General features: G+C 39.9%; 1 protein-coding gene across 5 annotated transcripts in view; it reads left to right on the forward strand.

Annotated features, from left to right (window-relative positions):
* Positions 1–4,630: 4,630 nt before the first annotated feature.
* Positions 4,631–15,574, forward strand: part of PPP4R4 (protein phosphatase 4 regulatory subunit 4) — a 106,925-nt gene continuing 95,981 nt past the window's right edge. For all 5 annotated transcript variants that reach the window (XM_049828774.1, XM_049828777.1, XM_049828775.1 and 2 more), the window contains exons 1-2: positions 4,631–4,996; positions 5,495–5,568. In XM_049828774.1, coding sequence (XP_049684731.1) covers positions 4,880–4,996; positions 5,495–5,568 — 191 coding nt within the window. In that variant the 5' untranslated portion in view covers positions 4,631–4,879. The remainder of the gene's footprint in view (positions 4,997–5,494; positions 5,569–15,574) is intronic.

Genomic DNA, 15,574 nt, shown 5'->3' on the forward strand with positions numbered 1-15,574 from the left:
TTGCAGAAAGACATGAAGAATGCAGTGATTGCAATCTTACAAATTTCATACATTACATAAAAACCAAATTTAAGGATCTTTTCTGTGCTCTTGTAAAATAATCTTTTTGGTTTTTTAGAGCTTATTGGAGGGTACTAAGTTACAGGAGACAATATGGCAGAGCAGTTTATAGATGATGAAAGCGTGAGTATGTTCCACTGTTTTTTCCTTTGTACCCCTTTTAATTATATACCTGTTACAACGAGGTGACTGAAGTGGCAAAAGAACAATCAGAAATTTTCTGCAAATGACAATAGGAAAATGAAGCAACAGTTTCTTAGCAACAAACTGGAAAATATGCTAAATAATATTTTTTCCTACTGAGGTTTGTGTATGCTATGTTCCAAGCATTGTTCTGAAGTAGACCTAGATTTCTGTGCATGTTTCTTTTAGATTAATATTCTTACAGGGCTGCCTTGACATGGAGTTTTTCTGAAGAACCACTGTTTGTGTAGACATTATTACTTGGAGTATGAATGCAATCAAAAATCCTGTTTTGTAAGGCTAAGGCATTAGATGGCACATCGAAGCTGCATTTTTTTAAGGGTTTGGTGAACTGTAAAAAAAAAAAGAAAAAAAAAGGCAAACCATTCCAGTCAGAGGTTGCTCATTTGGAAATGGTGAGTGACAATTGATACAGCTTTGGCTGTCTCTCTCAGTGGTGGTGAACAGACTAAACTGAACTCCTGCAGTTTAGATGCTGTGTCCTGAGCAGAACTGTGATTACGCAGTGCATAATCTACATAGTGTACATTAGGAAAGGCTATTTATTTTTTGTGGACCATTACATTAACAGAAAAAAGGGGAAATGAAGAATGAAATGTTTAATTTAATTTTGGCCTTTATGGAAACTCTTCAGTAGTCTAAATTAAAAAAAAAAAAAAAAAAAAAAAGGCCAAAAACCTCGCCCTGGAAAGAAATTATTACTTTCAAGTTGACCCAAAATGTATTGCCGCTCCCCCCCCCCCCCCCCCCCCCCATCCAAAAATATCCTGCTGAATTTTTCCTCCTTTTCTGATTTGGCCATTGCTCAAGAAATTCTGGTTTTTTTATCTGGAGTGCACACATTTTGCCTGAAAGCATTTCTTGGCATGTCCTATGTCACCCAAACCAGTTCCTTCATATTCCAGCTGATGCAGGCATTGAAATAAATGCTGAGACTTCCGAAATTTTCAACTTCTCTGTGAATAATTTGTTGTACAGGTTAATTCTTTGGGAATGTGTTACAGGTAAAATAAGAATCGCAAACTTTTCAGAGCAATTTCCAGAAGGCAGACACCTAACTGCTGGGTAGCAAAGGAGAACTGTGCAGCTATGCAACATGACAAATCCTTCACCCAAGAGTCTGAAGTCGAGTCAGCGTACCTGAAGAATCGTTCAGGTACAAAGTCTTCCCATCTATTTTTGTCTTTTTTTGATCTTTGTCTGCATTGCATTTAGAGTTTATTGCTTTAGAAGGCATGGATAAACACTATTTCTCTTCTTCCACTAGGTATGAGTGCCATTTTCCCAGGTGCTCTGCAGTTGTCTCCATCAATGAAGGATTATTTAAAATCAGCCCTGTTTTGGCTTCGCAAGCTTACACAGCTCCTGTGTTAAAATGGAGGTTCCAGTTCACTCTGGATTTCACAAAAGCAGTATGAAATAGCTCTTCATTCTATTAGAATAGCTATGACAAGGTTAGAATGAAGCTGAAAGTACAGCTTTGTTTGGGAGAAGAGAGTTGTGGAAAAGGGAGGTGCTGAAAAGAGCAGCAGTGGAAGGGAAGTCATGCGTGGCTTTCATCACAGGTAAGAATGACAGACCACTTGGGGTGAATATGCCTGCGGATTTACTATCAGAGAGAATTAATTTTTATATATGTGGTTTTGGAACAAAATATGCAAGCTTTTGTTTCTTTTTTTTTCTATCTGGCAAATGTGTGGGTCAAAAGGAGATATGTTTATATTGAATCTGGGCAAGGTAATTCCTTCTGTGATCTTTATGCTGGTCCAGTATTCAATTTACAGAAAGAAAAAAAAAATATCTTATTTTTATTCTGCTTTTCACATTTCCAGGATATTTGTAGATCTCTTTGACATATCTACTAATTTTAAAATTAATGGGAGTCATGTCTGCACAGTGTTTTCTGGACTGAGTTATAAGGTCAGATTTTCAAAGGCATTAAGGGAGCTGTTTACATGTTCATTAAAACCCCTCTTCTTTAGTGGCCTATGAAATTTATGTAAAACATAATATGATAAATCAGCCTAATTGTATATCTAAACTCCCCATTCTTCAGTCTTTAAAGCTGAGTTATGAAACACCTGATTTGAAAACTGCAATGAGTTCCTAATTCAAGGCACACAAAAGAAAATGTCTTTGGTCTAATAAGATCTTTACGATTCATGAGAACTATTTGCAAGGTGAAATAACCACAAATTCGCTGTGAAAGAACTTGCAAAAGGATTTTTTGTAACTAATTGAGATTGTGATTTCTGTATGTTTTCCTCATACTTACCATTGGCAGAAGCCTGCATGTCAGGGTTCTGAATTTGAGAAGAGAACAAACACCCCCCCACACCCCCCCCCACACCCCCCGCCCCTTGTGGAGCTAGTTAACTATTCTGAGAGGACTTGGGTTCAGTTATAACTATTATATTTGCTGTCTGATGATGTTCTCTTGTTAAAAGGATAATGCAAAGGAGATGTTCAAAATAGCATTTCTCGTTTTAATTTGTCATCATGACTTGAAAACTCCAAATGGTTTGGGTTTTCTATTACATAACAGTTTAATTATTTATATGTACTTTGGATTAGATTTTTCTGCTGGTAATTCTGTTGTACATTTGAAATTAATGGAGATGCTTTAATTTTTTTTACTGTTCTACCGAGCACAGGATTTGGTCTAACTAGTACACAGAGAAGTTAATACATAAAGGACCACAGGTTGTTTTTGCTAAATAAAAGCTGAGGTACTTACCGATCATAAAATAAAAGTCAGTCAAATTCTGGGCAATCTACTACATAGTATTATCTCATCCTTACAATTTTGAGAATTATCTTTATACTCTACCAACAAAACTTACTGGGTCATGCAGGCATGTCACAGTAATAGCGAAATGTTGCACCCACTCAAATAAGCTGATGTAAAATATTTACAGGGTTTTTTAAACTTCTGGTGTGATTGTTTAGTTGCGTTCCATATAGTCGTTGCAAAGGCCCCTGTCTTGAGGCCTGGAGAATGACTTAGCTCAGCAAATGCTAAGCGCAACCGTGTGTGCCGATTCTTGTCCTGCATGCATTTTGCATTACTAACCCACCCCAGAAGAAGCTGTCTTACTACATTTTTTAAAAGATAGCCTTTTCCCTGCTTATTTGTCCATCAGTCAGGGCTAAAAATGGCATACCTTTGTTCTGAAATAAATACTCTGCCTTGCACGCCCCAGGTACTCTGTATCTGTGAGGCAGAATGAGAAATCCTGCAGCATCCAAGGCATAGCAGGAAGAATATCCGTATTGAAGTCCGCCCTGCTCTAAGTAGGAGCGGTGTGTAACCTGAGTCAAGGAAAAGGACAGTAAAGGTGGACAATAACACGTTACGAAGAGTGGAAGGGACGCCTTTGGTGCAGATGCACAACTAACTCACTGCCAAGGACGTCAAAGGTTTTTTCTTTGTTGTTTTTTTTTTTTTTTTTTTTGTGTGTGATTAATATAAAAGCATTCATTGGGGTACGAATCGCACTTCTCATTAAAATCGGCGTGGTTAGAGGCTTCCTCCGTGTAATTCCGCCATGAGATAGCTGTGACAGCAGGGCAGGACACCGGTGAGGAGTCCTGGCGCAGCGGGGAAGGGACGCTACCCGAGCTGAGGGGACGGCAGCGGCGGACGAGGACCCCGCGGGGGAGGCCGCAGCAGCGGACGAGGAGCTTCAGGGAGGCAGCAGCTGTGGGAGGGAAAGCCCATGGAAGCCACGGCTGTGGAAGAGGAGCCCCGCCGCCGGCCACAGCAGTGCGGGCCGTCCCGCCCGGGCAGGCCGGGCTGTGGGAGGCGGCGGGCGGGCAACGGCCGCGGAGGGGGCGGCGCGCCCCGCGCGTTCGGCTGTCGCCGCGCTCGGGAGCCGTTTTGCCCCGCGGAGGCCGCTGTAGCGCCCCGTTGCCCCGGCGACCGGCTCGGCGGTGCTGCGGAGGCCCCCGCCGCGGGGTCCGGCGCGCTGCGGGGCCGCCCCGGCCCGGCCCGGCCCGGCCCGGCCCGGGTGCCGTGGCGCTCGCCCCCGCGCTGCCCGGGAGGGCGCCTGAGGGGCTGCGCCGCGGGAGCGGGACGGGGGCGGGGAGCGTCACTGCACCGCAGCGACCGTCCCTCCTCCCGGGGTGGGAGGGCAGAGGCGGCTCCCGGGCACGGCGGCGGGGGCCCGCTCCGCTCCGCGCCCTGCCCCGCCGGTGAGGAGCAGGCTCCGCAGCCCGGGCGCTGCGCGGGGAGGCTCCGCCGTTATCCCCCCCCTCCCCCGCGGACGGGGGCGGCCCGCGAAGAGGGGAAACTTGGCTCGGAACCGCCCCCCCCGCCGAGGTACCAGCGGCTGCACCGGGCTCTGCCGGCCCCGCTCCCCGCCCGCCCGGGCCAGGCGGAGAAAGTTTCGCGGCAGGAGGCCCGGCGGGGGCGAGCGGCGGCGGGCGGCCGCTGCCGCAGTGTGTGCGCTGAGGCGAGGCTGCTGGCGGCGGCGGCGGCCTCCCGGCGGCAGGAGGCAGGCGGCAGGCGCGGCTGGCGCGCCGGGAGGGGGTGTTGCGCGGCGCCGGTCCTGCCTCCGCCAGTGCGATGTGAGGCGCGGGGAGAGCATCGGTTGCCAAAGGCTTGAGTTGTTACATGCATCCAATAATCTTCTTCTCCAGAATGGATTTTAGTCAGAGCAACTTATTTGGATACATAGAAGACCTGCAGGAACTAACTATTATAGAGAGGCCAGTGCGCAGGAGCCTGAAGGTATATGCTGGAAAATAGAACGATGCTCGAACGTCCGTTTGAAACCGTGTCTGTTTTATTTATGCACAGCTAACTGAATAGGCAGTTCATTTCTTACAGCACCAGGAGGCTAAAAATTGTTTTCAGTCATTTTGGAATAAACAGTCTCGAATTCTGTATAGCAGGGACTTGGTATTTTCAGGGTAAGGATATTAAGCTGGAAAAAACCAGACTAACTTAGGTCTTTAGATTAATTTGTATGTGACTTGTTTATACTTCTAAGTGATTAATAGTGATAGCGTCTGACGTGGAACTGTACTTCTGTTACACTCATCTTTTCCTGGTGAAAGATTTATTTGATTGAATTTGAAATGTTGGCTAGAGATTTCAAGGATTAAATTCAAATTACTCGTGGAACTATCCCTGGATATGTGGGGAGGAAGGGGTTGTTTTAAGAAGATTAAAATGATGAAATAGTAAGGCATTGTAAACTCATAATCTCTATTTCACGCTTGACAGACACCAGAAGAAATAGAAAGATTGACAGTTGATGAAGAACTCAGTGATATTGAAAGGGCTGTTTATCTACTCAGGTATTTCCTAAAATATTGCTGTGAAACATTGCTGACCATCATTCTTACGTACAGCTTTTTTAGTGCTTCACTCTTCACTCCTTTTATTTTCTGTCTTTCAGTAGTAGTTTTTTTACTTTCTGCTACATTGAACATATAGGCAAGATAAAAATAGGTACTGTAATTTTTTAGTAGGATGCCTGCGTACATGTATAAACATTTCTTTTCTGAGTTCCTAATATGGCCCTCACCAACACTGGGTTGTACTTAAATCTTCTTTGCCCCTGCAGCTGATTTTGCAAGATTCCCCAAGTGTTAACATTAATAACACCCATCATTCAGTAACCTCATATTCGCTCCAAGGCATGAGCAGTTACCACAGAATGATAACAGAGCTGTTTGAGCATACTGTGCATGTCTGGGTTTTCAGAAGAGAAAAGTTGAGAGATTAGTTTTATAGTCCTTAGGAAATACTGTAGAAGATACTATTTTAATACTTCCCTGGGATCTGGTTTTTCATTTTACTTTCTTGTTCTTTAAAGTACTTGCAGCTACTTGAATAACTTAAATTTTGATAGTTCAAAATACAGATCTTTCAAATGTTGTGTAAGTCATCTTTGAGAGTATAAATGTTGTGAAGGATTTTGATTTCAATATGCATTTTTAAACAATACCTAGTAATTGGAGAACCAGCTGCAGCTCCCTCTCAGTTTGCTTATTCTGCTAATTTAAGTGCTCTTCTAGTCTATGCCTGTCCTCAATGTTTAGAGTACATATTCTCAGTGCCTTAATTTTCTCTTTTTGGGGTGCATGGCATTATTTTTGGGTAAGCATTTTTGTCCACTGATACTACTTTTGATACTGAATTTTGTTTATGTTTCTTTTAATGTCGAACTTTGTTAAATAGTGGATCTTAAAACTTGCTTTGCTAATAGTGCCTGTGATCAAAAGCAGTCTGTTGACTCTAGGGAAATTCACAAGAAACAGTTTGCATGTGGTGCATATCATTCCAAAGGATGCATATCAATTTTGGTTTTTACCTCACAGCAATCAGCACAGTTGACTTTTTTTTTTTCTCTTTCCCTGTGTGGCAGCAAATTTCTTTGCTCTTTTCCCAATTAAAGATCATGCTTCCAGCAGTATGTCTTTACTGGATCATTGCCTTGTTAAAGGGTAAAAGGTTCCACTTCATATCTTTCATCTTACTAATTGCTTTTCAACCTGGCCTTGAACTTCTACTGACATCTTCATCTGCTTTCTCTCTACTTGACAGCTGTTCTGGGGACATACTATTGTTTTCCTTGTGATGAAGTTTTCATTTTTGCCTCTGCATTGTCCTCATTGCTGAAAGGTAGCTTCATCTCTGTTTGATAAGCTTTTTGTAAGGCAATCATTTGCTGTGATTGTCCAGGTATGTTAATACAATAATCCACTGGAAGCTTTTGCTATTGAATAGTATATTGCCTTCCCTGTACTGAGTGGAGTATAAGCAAACGCACTTGAAAAGCTGCCTGTAACACAGGTAGTATCCTTTATATAATGCACAAAGGTATGAATTTTTGGCTTGTTTAGCATTTCTAAATCTCCTGCGATATAACACCCCTGCCTCTTCCTGTTTGACAATAATGTCAGTCTGGTTTTCTCATGCCTCAGTTTCTCACACAGATGCATTATTTGCTGTCCTTCAGGTTGTCCCTTATGTGGGATTCTCCTTGATATTATCCAAAAAGATGCTGCCTTTTCTGAAAACCTCACTATAAAAATTGCTTTGGTGAGATTGAAATGAATCTTTAATGATGTCTGTGTTGTGCTTCATTTGAAGAGGATGATGCTATCTCCATATACATTAAAAAATATGCAAGAACAATAATAGAGAGCATATTTCTTACCTTTAATATCTACAGATATTATCAAAATACTTAGTGTTGTGTCACATTGTCTTTTATATTGTCACTTATATATGTAACCCTAATCTTCAAGTTGGAGATTTTTAATTTAGTAAGGAGGGTATCTTTAGTGTTGCTTGTGTAGTACAATGGAGCTGACTAATACTGAGTGAAACCTTTGTATGATACAGCAAAGCTAATGTTTAGTAATTATTTTCTGTGAAAGTCAAAAAAAAGTCCTTGCATTTTAATAGCTTTCATTCAGAACAAAAAAGCCCTACCGCTTTCTTTTCACATTCTCCTTTCCCTCCAAAACCTGCCCTGACTTCTCCTCCCCACCCTTGAACTTGGATACTCTGGTCTGCTTATATGCAGAGTTGTTGTATGTTTAGCAGATTCTTGCTTTTTCTACATTTATGCTTCTGAAGTGTTTTACTATTGTAGTCTGAAAGCAGGTACATTGACATCCCAGTTGGAGAGAGTAGTACGGCCTTTTACTGTCTGAGGTTTTTGGTGCCCGAATAATGTATTTTGTTTGCTTTGGTGGTGGTTTTTTTTTTTTCCCCCTCCAGTGACTGCTTCTTGCTATACTGTGTATATGAGGAGGTATTAATTTCCCAACTCTCATCAGTTTCATCAGTTCATTCTCCTTTTTTCATCTCTTGTATTACTTCTCATTTGCCAGTAATACTATGGAGTTTCTGGCATGCTGTTGTACTTCTTGATATTGTAAAGTTGTTTTGCTCATCTAGCATGTATTCACATCCATCTAATGATTATTTTGTATTTCTGCAATGTCTTGTCGGTCTATATTTAGCCATGATGTATTGTCATAGATTTTGTAAATTTCTGTTCATTGTCCTCTCTTAAGTATATCATAAATATATGTCCACAAATGCTCTTAGCACATGGTGAGTACATTGACATGTTAATCCTATTTGAAACCTCATTTTCACAGGAATGTGGCTTAATTTTAATTGGTTTCTATTGTTACCTATCATAGTTTGGTTTTACATTCTAAAGTGCTAATTGTAATTTTGATAATCCTAACGAGTGTTTATATATATATTTAATTATTATTTTTAGGGGATGACTTTGCTTTCAGTCTCCCCTTTTCTGCCTGTACTGTTCTTCAGATAACTATATAATGATGTAGATTGACAAGATGATCTAGATAAAGCTGATCATTTTTAGTCAGATTAGTTTTCAGCTAAATCAGCTTCTTGACTTGGCTCATCGTGTGGATGCAGAAACAGTTGTGCAAGCAAAAAGAAAGAACTTGGTAGATTTCCTGGTGGCCAGTGTCACTTTAATATGACATAAGCATGGTTGAACTTCAGCTTTAGATCACTGTTGCCCAGAGTACTCAGTTTTAATTAGGTAACACTCTGCAATTAGACTGAGCAAGTTCTAATTTAATAAGAATGTTGTAGCAAATTGGACTGTCATTTTTTGTAATCTCAATTAACCTTGATTCTGGTTGAGGGACTGGGCTTCCTTAGACCATATTGCCAAGGAAGTTTATGAACTTGCCATGGAAATCAAATGGGTTTAGGTGCCTAAAGAGGAAGAGGCATCTGAGTGTCTAGTTATCTATGTTTTAGAACTTCAGCCTGAGTGCTTGGGGGTGTGTGGAGTGTCTGACTGGAATCACTGAAGGGTTGTATTCTGACTGTATTTTGGATGTTGCTGGCCCAACAGAAGAGCAAGGAGAGCCAAATAGCTATGTGCATCTCAACCATGTTGGTGTCAAGACTGATTGCTTATCATAAAACCATCAGCAGATTAAGACAACCCGCCAGGCTTTGCACCAAAGTGACTGAATCGTTTGCATTCCACTTCAGGGCGTTGTGACCTCTAGCAGGACAGTGGCAATAAGCAGCTCAGGGACAGTAATTTTTATTCCTGGTATGAACTTTTGCCTGTAGTCTTAGTTTCCATGTTTGCTGATGTTCAGTTGAGGTTATTACTTATTTTTATTTGTCTTACTGTAGCTTACCCTTTTATGGCATGCAGCCAGTAGCAAAATACTTATTCTTTGCCCGATGTGAATCTGGTTTGGATACAAGGATGCTTACTGGCATGCATGCTGTAGCATGGTTTGTTTTCTGAGGACTCTTCTGATAGATTTCCCATGGGATTTTACATTGTTGTGTGTACTGTATTATATTGTATTCAGCTACTTTTTGTTTATTTCTGCCTGCTTAGTGTTAAAGCTTCCAGGCCTTGACATTTCTGTCATACTCAAAATAACAGGATAATAATGAGTTATCAAGGTGGAGGATTGGATTATTTACCCTTTTGGGAACATACCGGACTTTGGTTTTGGAGTGATCCTATCTCTCATTTTAGAAAACAACACAATCCCCCTCCATAACATTTAGCACACTTTTTGAAGACACAATAGAAACTTTATCTAGATTGGAAAGAATTCAATGCTGATAAACTTAACATGTCTCTCAAAAAAAACCAAACCCAAAACCAAAAAGGCGTACTTTATTGTAGCCATCTTTGATTAGCTAGAGTATTCTCAAATTCTAAACAACTTTTTATACAGTGTATGTTTAAAAGATTTTTTTATTTGGCTTCTAGTTTTTGGTCTTCATCATGCTAGTTTTGGAGATTTTCTTTTCTCTGTAGGTGCAGGCAACTCACCCTTGAATTTAAATGAAAGCTTTCATTTAAATGTAACTTTAGGAGCTGATTTTCTAATATAAACATTTTGTCAATTTTTTGTGTTACATAATCATGAGAACTTCTCTATTCTAGTTACACAGCTCTGAATTTATGGTCCTGATACATACATAGTATACTGAAAGATCCAGCTGTCACGCTAAGCACATTGGAAAGTAATTCTTCCAACTACACTGGCAAGCTGTAAATACTAGTGTAAAAAGTATTTCTTCAGTCTTTTTTTTTCTCCTTTTATTTTGTAAACTACAACTTAAATTTATAAAAGTTTTGTTCCTGATTCACTTAGCTGGATGGATGAATTAGTTGCTTGACCTTGACTCTGTTATGCAAATAAATTAATGTATATGAAATTGATTCTTTCACCTTAAAGTGAAAGGTGTACCTGTAGTCTTCTGAAATGATGCTAAGTCACATAGTTTTTATTAAAACTTAGATTTGTGCAAATACTTCTGTTGATCGTATTTGCTCAGTTAAAACTACAGCTGAGGAACCAGCTGTAAATATACAGAGCAGAGATAATACAGTGCTCTGAGAAATCTCAAAAAAAGAAAAAAAAAAAAAAAGAGGAGGAGGAGCAAGAAAAATCTTCATTTCAGTTTTCTTACTCAGGCCACAGTCAGTTCAGGAAGATGACAGCAGTGCCAGTCTCCCCATGCTAGCGTTTGCACTATTTTTGCCCTTCTGCCTGCACAGCACATTGGGGAATTTTTCTGAGACAAATCATGAAAATAATGGTTAATTTTAAAACAGATCAACTGTGTGATCCAGGACTTTGTGCACCTGAAAAAAACCCTGTGCCAACACAAAAGAATTGGGTAGCAGCATGGGAACAGTGCTTGGGAGTGGGTGAAATAGCTTTGAGACTTAGCGCTACATTTGGCTGGCTTATGGTTTTCATGAAGCTAAGGTTTCCTGGTGTATAGTTTCACAGTCAAGTTAAGCTGAATGAAGCTCTTCCTATATCAGAAAGAGTAGCTCTTCTCTCCTTTCCTTACGTGACTGCACGTTAATGATAAAATTTTTGTGCCAGCACTGATGCTATTGCAGCCATGCAGTCTTGGTTAGATAACGGAACTGATGCCAATTCTAACAATTTTTTCACGTACTTGCTTCCAACAAAATGTGCAACTGCATGAATGCTCACGCTACTGTAAGCAGGAGCATGAACAGAGAAGAAGTAACAGCTGGTATATCACTCTCCCATCAAGAGCAGAACAGGTTTAGTTCAGGTTACACTAGTCTTGAATCTACACTTTGAACCTGTGAAGTCAAGTACTGGTTGAAACGATTAGAGAGTATAAAGTATCAACTGTACTGTATTTAATGAGGCTTTTGACATTAAATGGACTTCTAGAAGTCTACATGAGAACTGCGATGTGTGAGATCAGTGGTAGCTCTTCCTTATGCATTGTCAGATTCTCCTCTGGAGATGTCAATTTATGTTTCAGAGCATCTTCGTGCATGACACAGTAAGGAGAAACTAGGGAGTTGTATGGATGCCTTTTCTAATGGTAAACACAATTGAAAGAACTGCAGGTTTTTTTAAGTTCTAAAAATTGTTCTGTTGCCCTGGGAAAACCTTATCCTGCTCCCCTAGAAAAGATCTACATAGGTATATCCAGCTGAATGTTTACAATGTTTCTTTCTACATGACAGATCTCATACAGGAATAGCATGTTGGCCAGCAGGAGATGGAGTTTGTTTTGGTTTTTAGATGAGCACTGGCATTTAATAAATAACTTTAAGAGCTGCACGGTTCATTTTGAGATGGCACGTAATTAATGTGTAAGTATAATAGCTCTCCTTTATATCACCTTCCTTAGAAAGCTCCAAGTGTTTATAACAAAGTTTTGTACTTCTAAGGAGCTTTTATCCTCATGATTGTTCAATACTACTAACTTAACGTTTGTATCCTTTGCCTGATTTGGCAAGAGATAATAGTATTGTACTAGTTTATGTCAGGACCTGGAGATGTATCCAGTGGAAACTGCATGAGGATGTAGATGGGAAAATACAATGTTTTGTGTTAGAATATATCAAAGGTACAAACTCTTTGAAGGAGTAGGTCAAGCTGTCCGTTTATGGCAAGTCTGAGAACACTTTCACATGATGGGTGCCCTGTAATATAGTGACTGTTACATGCTAGTGACTGAAACAAGTACCTAGTGGATTTTTTTGCAAACTCCTTCTGGTGTTTTGAGGACTACTTTATTGTAGGCATAGGGAGCCCTTCATATGTCATGGCGTGATGCTCCCATGGCCCTGCACTCTGCTCTACTTCATTTGTTGCTGACAGAGAGAAGCAGCAGCAGTTAGTACTGGCCCAGCTACTCTTCCCCTAAAAGCAGTAGCAGACATCTCAGTTTTGTGAGTATCAGGATAGTAGCATGCACCGTTACCTGTCCCAAAAATCTGAGTACTTTGAAGCTTTTCAGAACTGTGATTCTTATTGCTGATACCCCACATATTTTTTACATTCAGAGCTGTTTTAGAATCTCCACAAAGCAAGGCAGATAACACTCCATTATGTATTGGTTCACATTGCTGCACTTTGTAAACTTTGTGTAACGGTAAGTTGTTTTACTGAGGTGAAATTCTGATTATAATCTAAGGACTTCAGGAACTAGGACTGCAGGCTTGGGCCTGTGTCTGTGCCTCAACTGATATGCTATGACAGGAATAATTTGGAATGAGTCAAGAAATAGCTTCATTGAGATTTAAAATTAATCCTGTTCCCTAGGGTATACTTGCAGAAGTGTTTTATTTAGCTATTTTTAGAGTTAACTTTAGTAATATTAATGTTTTTGTCTTTGTTCGACCAGCTGGTAGTCTAAATGCCAATACTGTGGTAATGTTACACTGGGTCTTTGTCAAGCCTTAGAGCCCAAAGCTTTATGTCGCAGCGTTGCTTCATCACTTAAACAGAAATTTTTACACTGGGAAAACAGAATGGGAATGTAGACAGTTCTTGAGACTAAGTAGTTCAAGGAGGTCTCCATTATTAGTTGAGAAGTTCTCCTACTTTGGTAGGGGTATCTTATTTAATCTTTCAGGGGCAGATTTTTGTGTAAGAAAAGTTCTCTTTAGGTCTTGAAGACAAACTGAAAAGGAAATTGGAAGTGATTTCAATCGCGGGGGTTTCTACAGACATAGTCTGGCAAAACCTGCTAAAGAACCAACTGTTTAAATTATACAGTTATAGGACTCTGTGCCTGAAAAAGAAGGTCCCTTCAGATTCCAGAACTGATGCCAAAAGTGGCATCTCTAGCCATGGACAGAGTTATGCCCTCAGGGAAAGATTTTTAAAGATAGGCTAGTGATGCAAAAGTAGCAAGAATCTTTTCATTTGAACATGATAGTGATGTAACTGAGTTGTTCGTGAAAGTCACGCTTTGAGAATTAACGTCACCGGCATTCTTACATCTCGATTCCCCCCTCCCCCCCCGCCCCCCTCCCCCCCGATGTATAATTACCTTCTTAGATCAGGTTGTGTATGGGTCTTTCCAGTCTGAACAATAACAGTATTCTTTGCAGGCTTTGAAAATAAGGGTTCTCTAACTCTTACGCCTCAGTCTGTTAAAACTAGTTTTATATGGCTATCACATTCACTGCAGTTCTTGAAATCGCTCCTCTCTCCACGAATAACCTTGCTGGTCTCATGGAGACACTTTCTGACAAGATGGAGTCTTTCCCATTGAATGTTAATTCCCTATAGCCTATCAGAAGAATGCCCCTGTCTACAGAAGAAAAATGTCTTTCTGCTTTATGAGTCATAATAAAACAGAATGAGAAAAGAGACAAAGAACCACTTGGAAACTTCTGCTAGATCTCTTAGATACATTTGTCTGAGGCATGCTTTATTGCCTCTGGCTGATACTTTTATACAAGCAGGAAAATGTAACAGATATTTCATATCCTTTTTATTATTAGAATGGACTCCTGATGATGCAGTTATTCTTATTTGAATTCTTCCTTTTAGCTTCTTTTGCATTCAGATAAATGTTTCTGCATGTTTCTTTTTGCTAAGCATTACCCTACGAGGGGTTAATGTTAAGGAATAAAAATATCAGGCTCTGGATATATTCCTCTGTATCTTGGTAGTGATTGTTTCAGGATCAGTTTTCTTTATTCCATGTTGTGTGGCTGTGGGTTCTGAGAATGTGCGCAACTCTCATGTGCAGATTAGCTGAGTCACTCCTTGTCAGTCCTATCAATTCACAGCAGGACTGAGGGGAATTGCTATGCTTTCTTGAACTTGTTTTCAACAATAGTTAACATCTTGCCTATCTACCCCTTACATATTAATGTATTTTAGATACCTACCCCTTTCCTAACAGAATCTACGGATAGACAACACTTCTTAGTCATTCTATAATTCCAAAATTACACACTCTTTGTTTACAGAAACATGCTACAGTGTGATTTTAGTCCCAGTGTTTCTCTAATTTCTACTTTCCTGTTGTTCCACTGTTCCTAAATTTACTATAGCATAAGAAAGTCAGATTCAGACTGTGTGTAAGCAGGGATAGATGAACTGACATGAATGGAATTGCATCATTGTAAGTGTGTATGAATCCAAGCTGCGTATAATAACTAGGGGTCTTGTTTTGTTGACTTTATCTACTTAGAGTAGCCAGGAAGGTATCTGTAGGTCTTCCGACATTTTTTTTACATTTATGTTTTCTGTAAGATTATCTAAATAAAGGTGACCAGCATCACTAAGTCAAAATAATGTATGATGATGAAGAAAGACTGAAGCCCCAAAGAGCATAGTCTTACATTCTTTCTAATGGGGGGGAAGGGGGAAAGTAATTTATTCATTCTTGTCCTTATCTATTTTTCAATAATCATCCAGTTTAAGAGAATTCTGACTTTGCAAGTAGATCAGTACAGACATTTTTTTCCTAAAGCATTTTCCTCATAGGTTTTTAAACTTAAATCTTCCACTTGATTGTGAAAAAAAAGTAAGAATTTTTTTTTTTATCCCCAGTGTATCTTAAATCGGAATGATATAATTAATTTTTATTTTTTTTAAATGACAACGCACTGTAACTTTGAATAAAATTGCAAAAGTTGCCACAGTTTTCTGTGGAAGTCCAGGAGCTTGAGGAAGGGTATAAGCAGAAAGTCTTTTGTAGCCTCTGTTTTTTTGCTAATGAGAATAGCTTTATGTGCAAATTGTCAACTATGTGACTGTGTTTTTTTGCTTATGAGAATAGCTTTGTGTACAAATTGTCAGTTATTCCCCTAGTAAAAGCTTTGAGTCCACATTTCTTGAAGTAAAACCAGTGAATTAATTAGGGTAGGTATCAGTTAGCTATTCCCCCCTGATGACTATTGTTGAACAACAAAGAACAACACTAAACACTGGAGCCATCAGTTTATGTTAAGATAAACAGAAGTTGTTCATAGCTGCCTGTGTAACTCCAACACATTTGTCTTTACCA

This window comes from Accipiter gentilis, chromosome 25 (genome assembly GCF_929443795.1).
Source record: "Accipiter gentilis chromosome 25, bAccGen1.1, whole genome shotgun sequence".
Taxonomy (NCBI): domain Eukaryota; kingdom Metazoa; phylum Chordata; class Aves; order Accipitriformes; family Accipitridae; genus Astur; species Astur gentilis.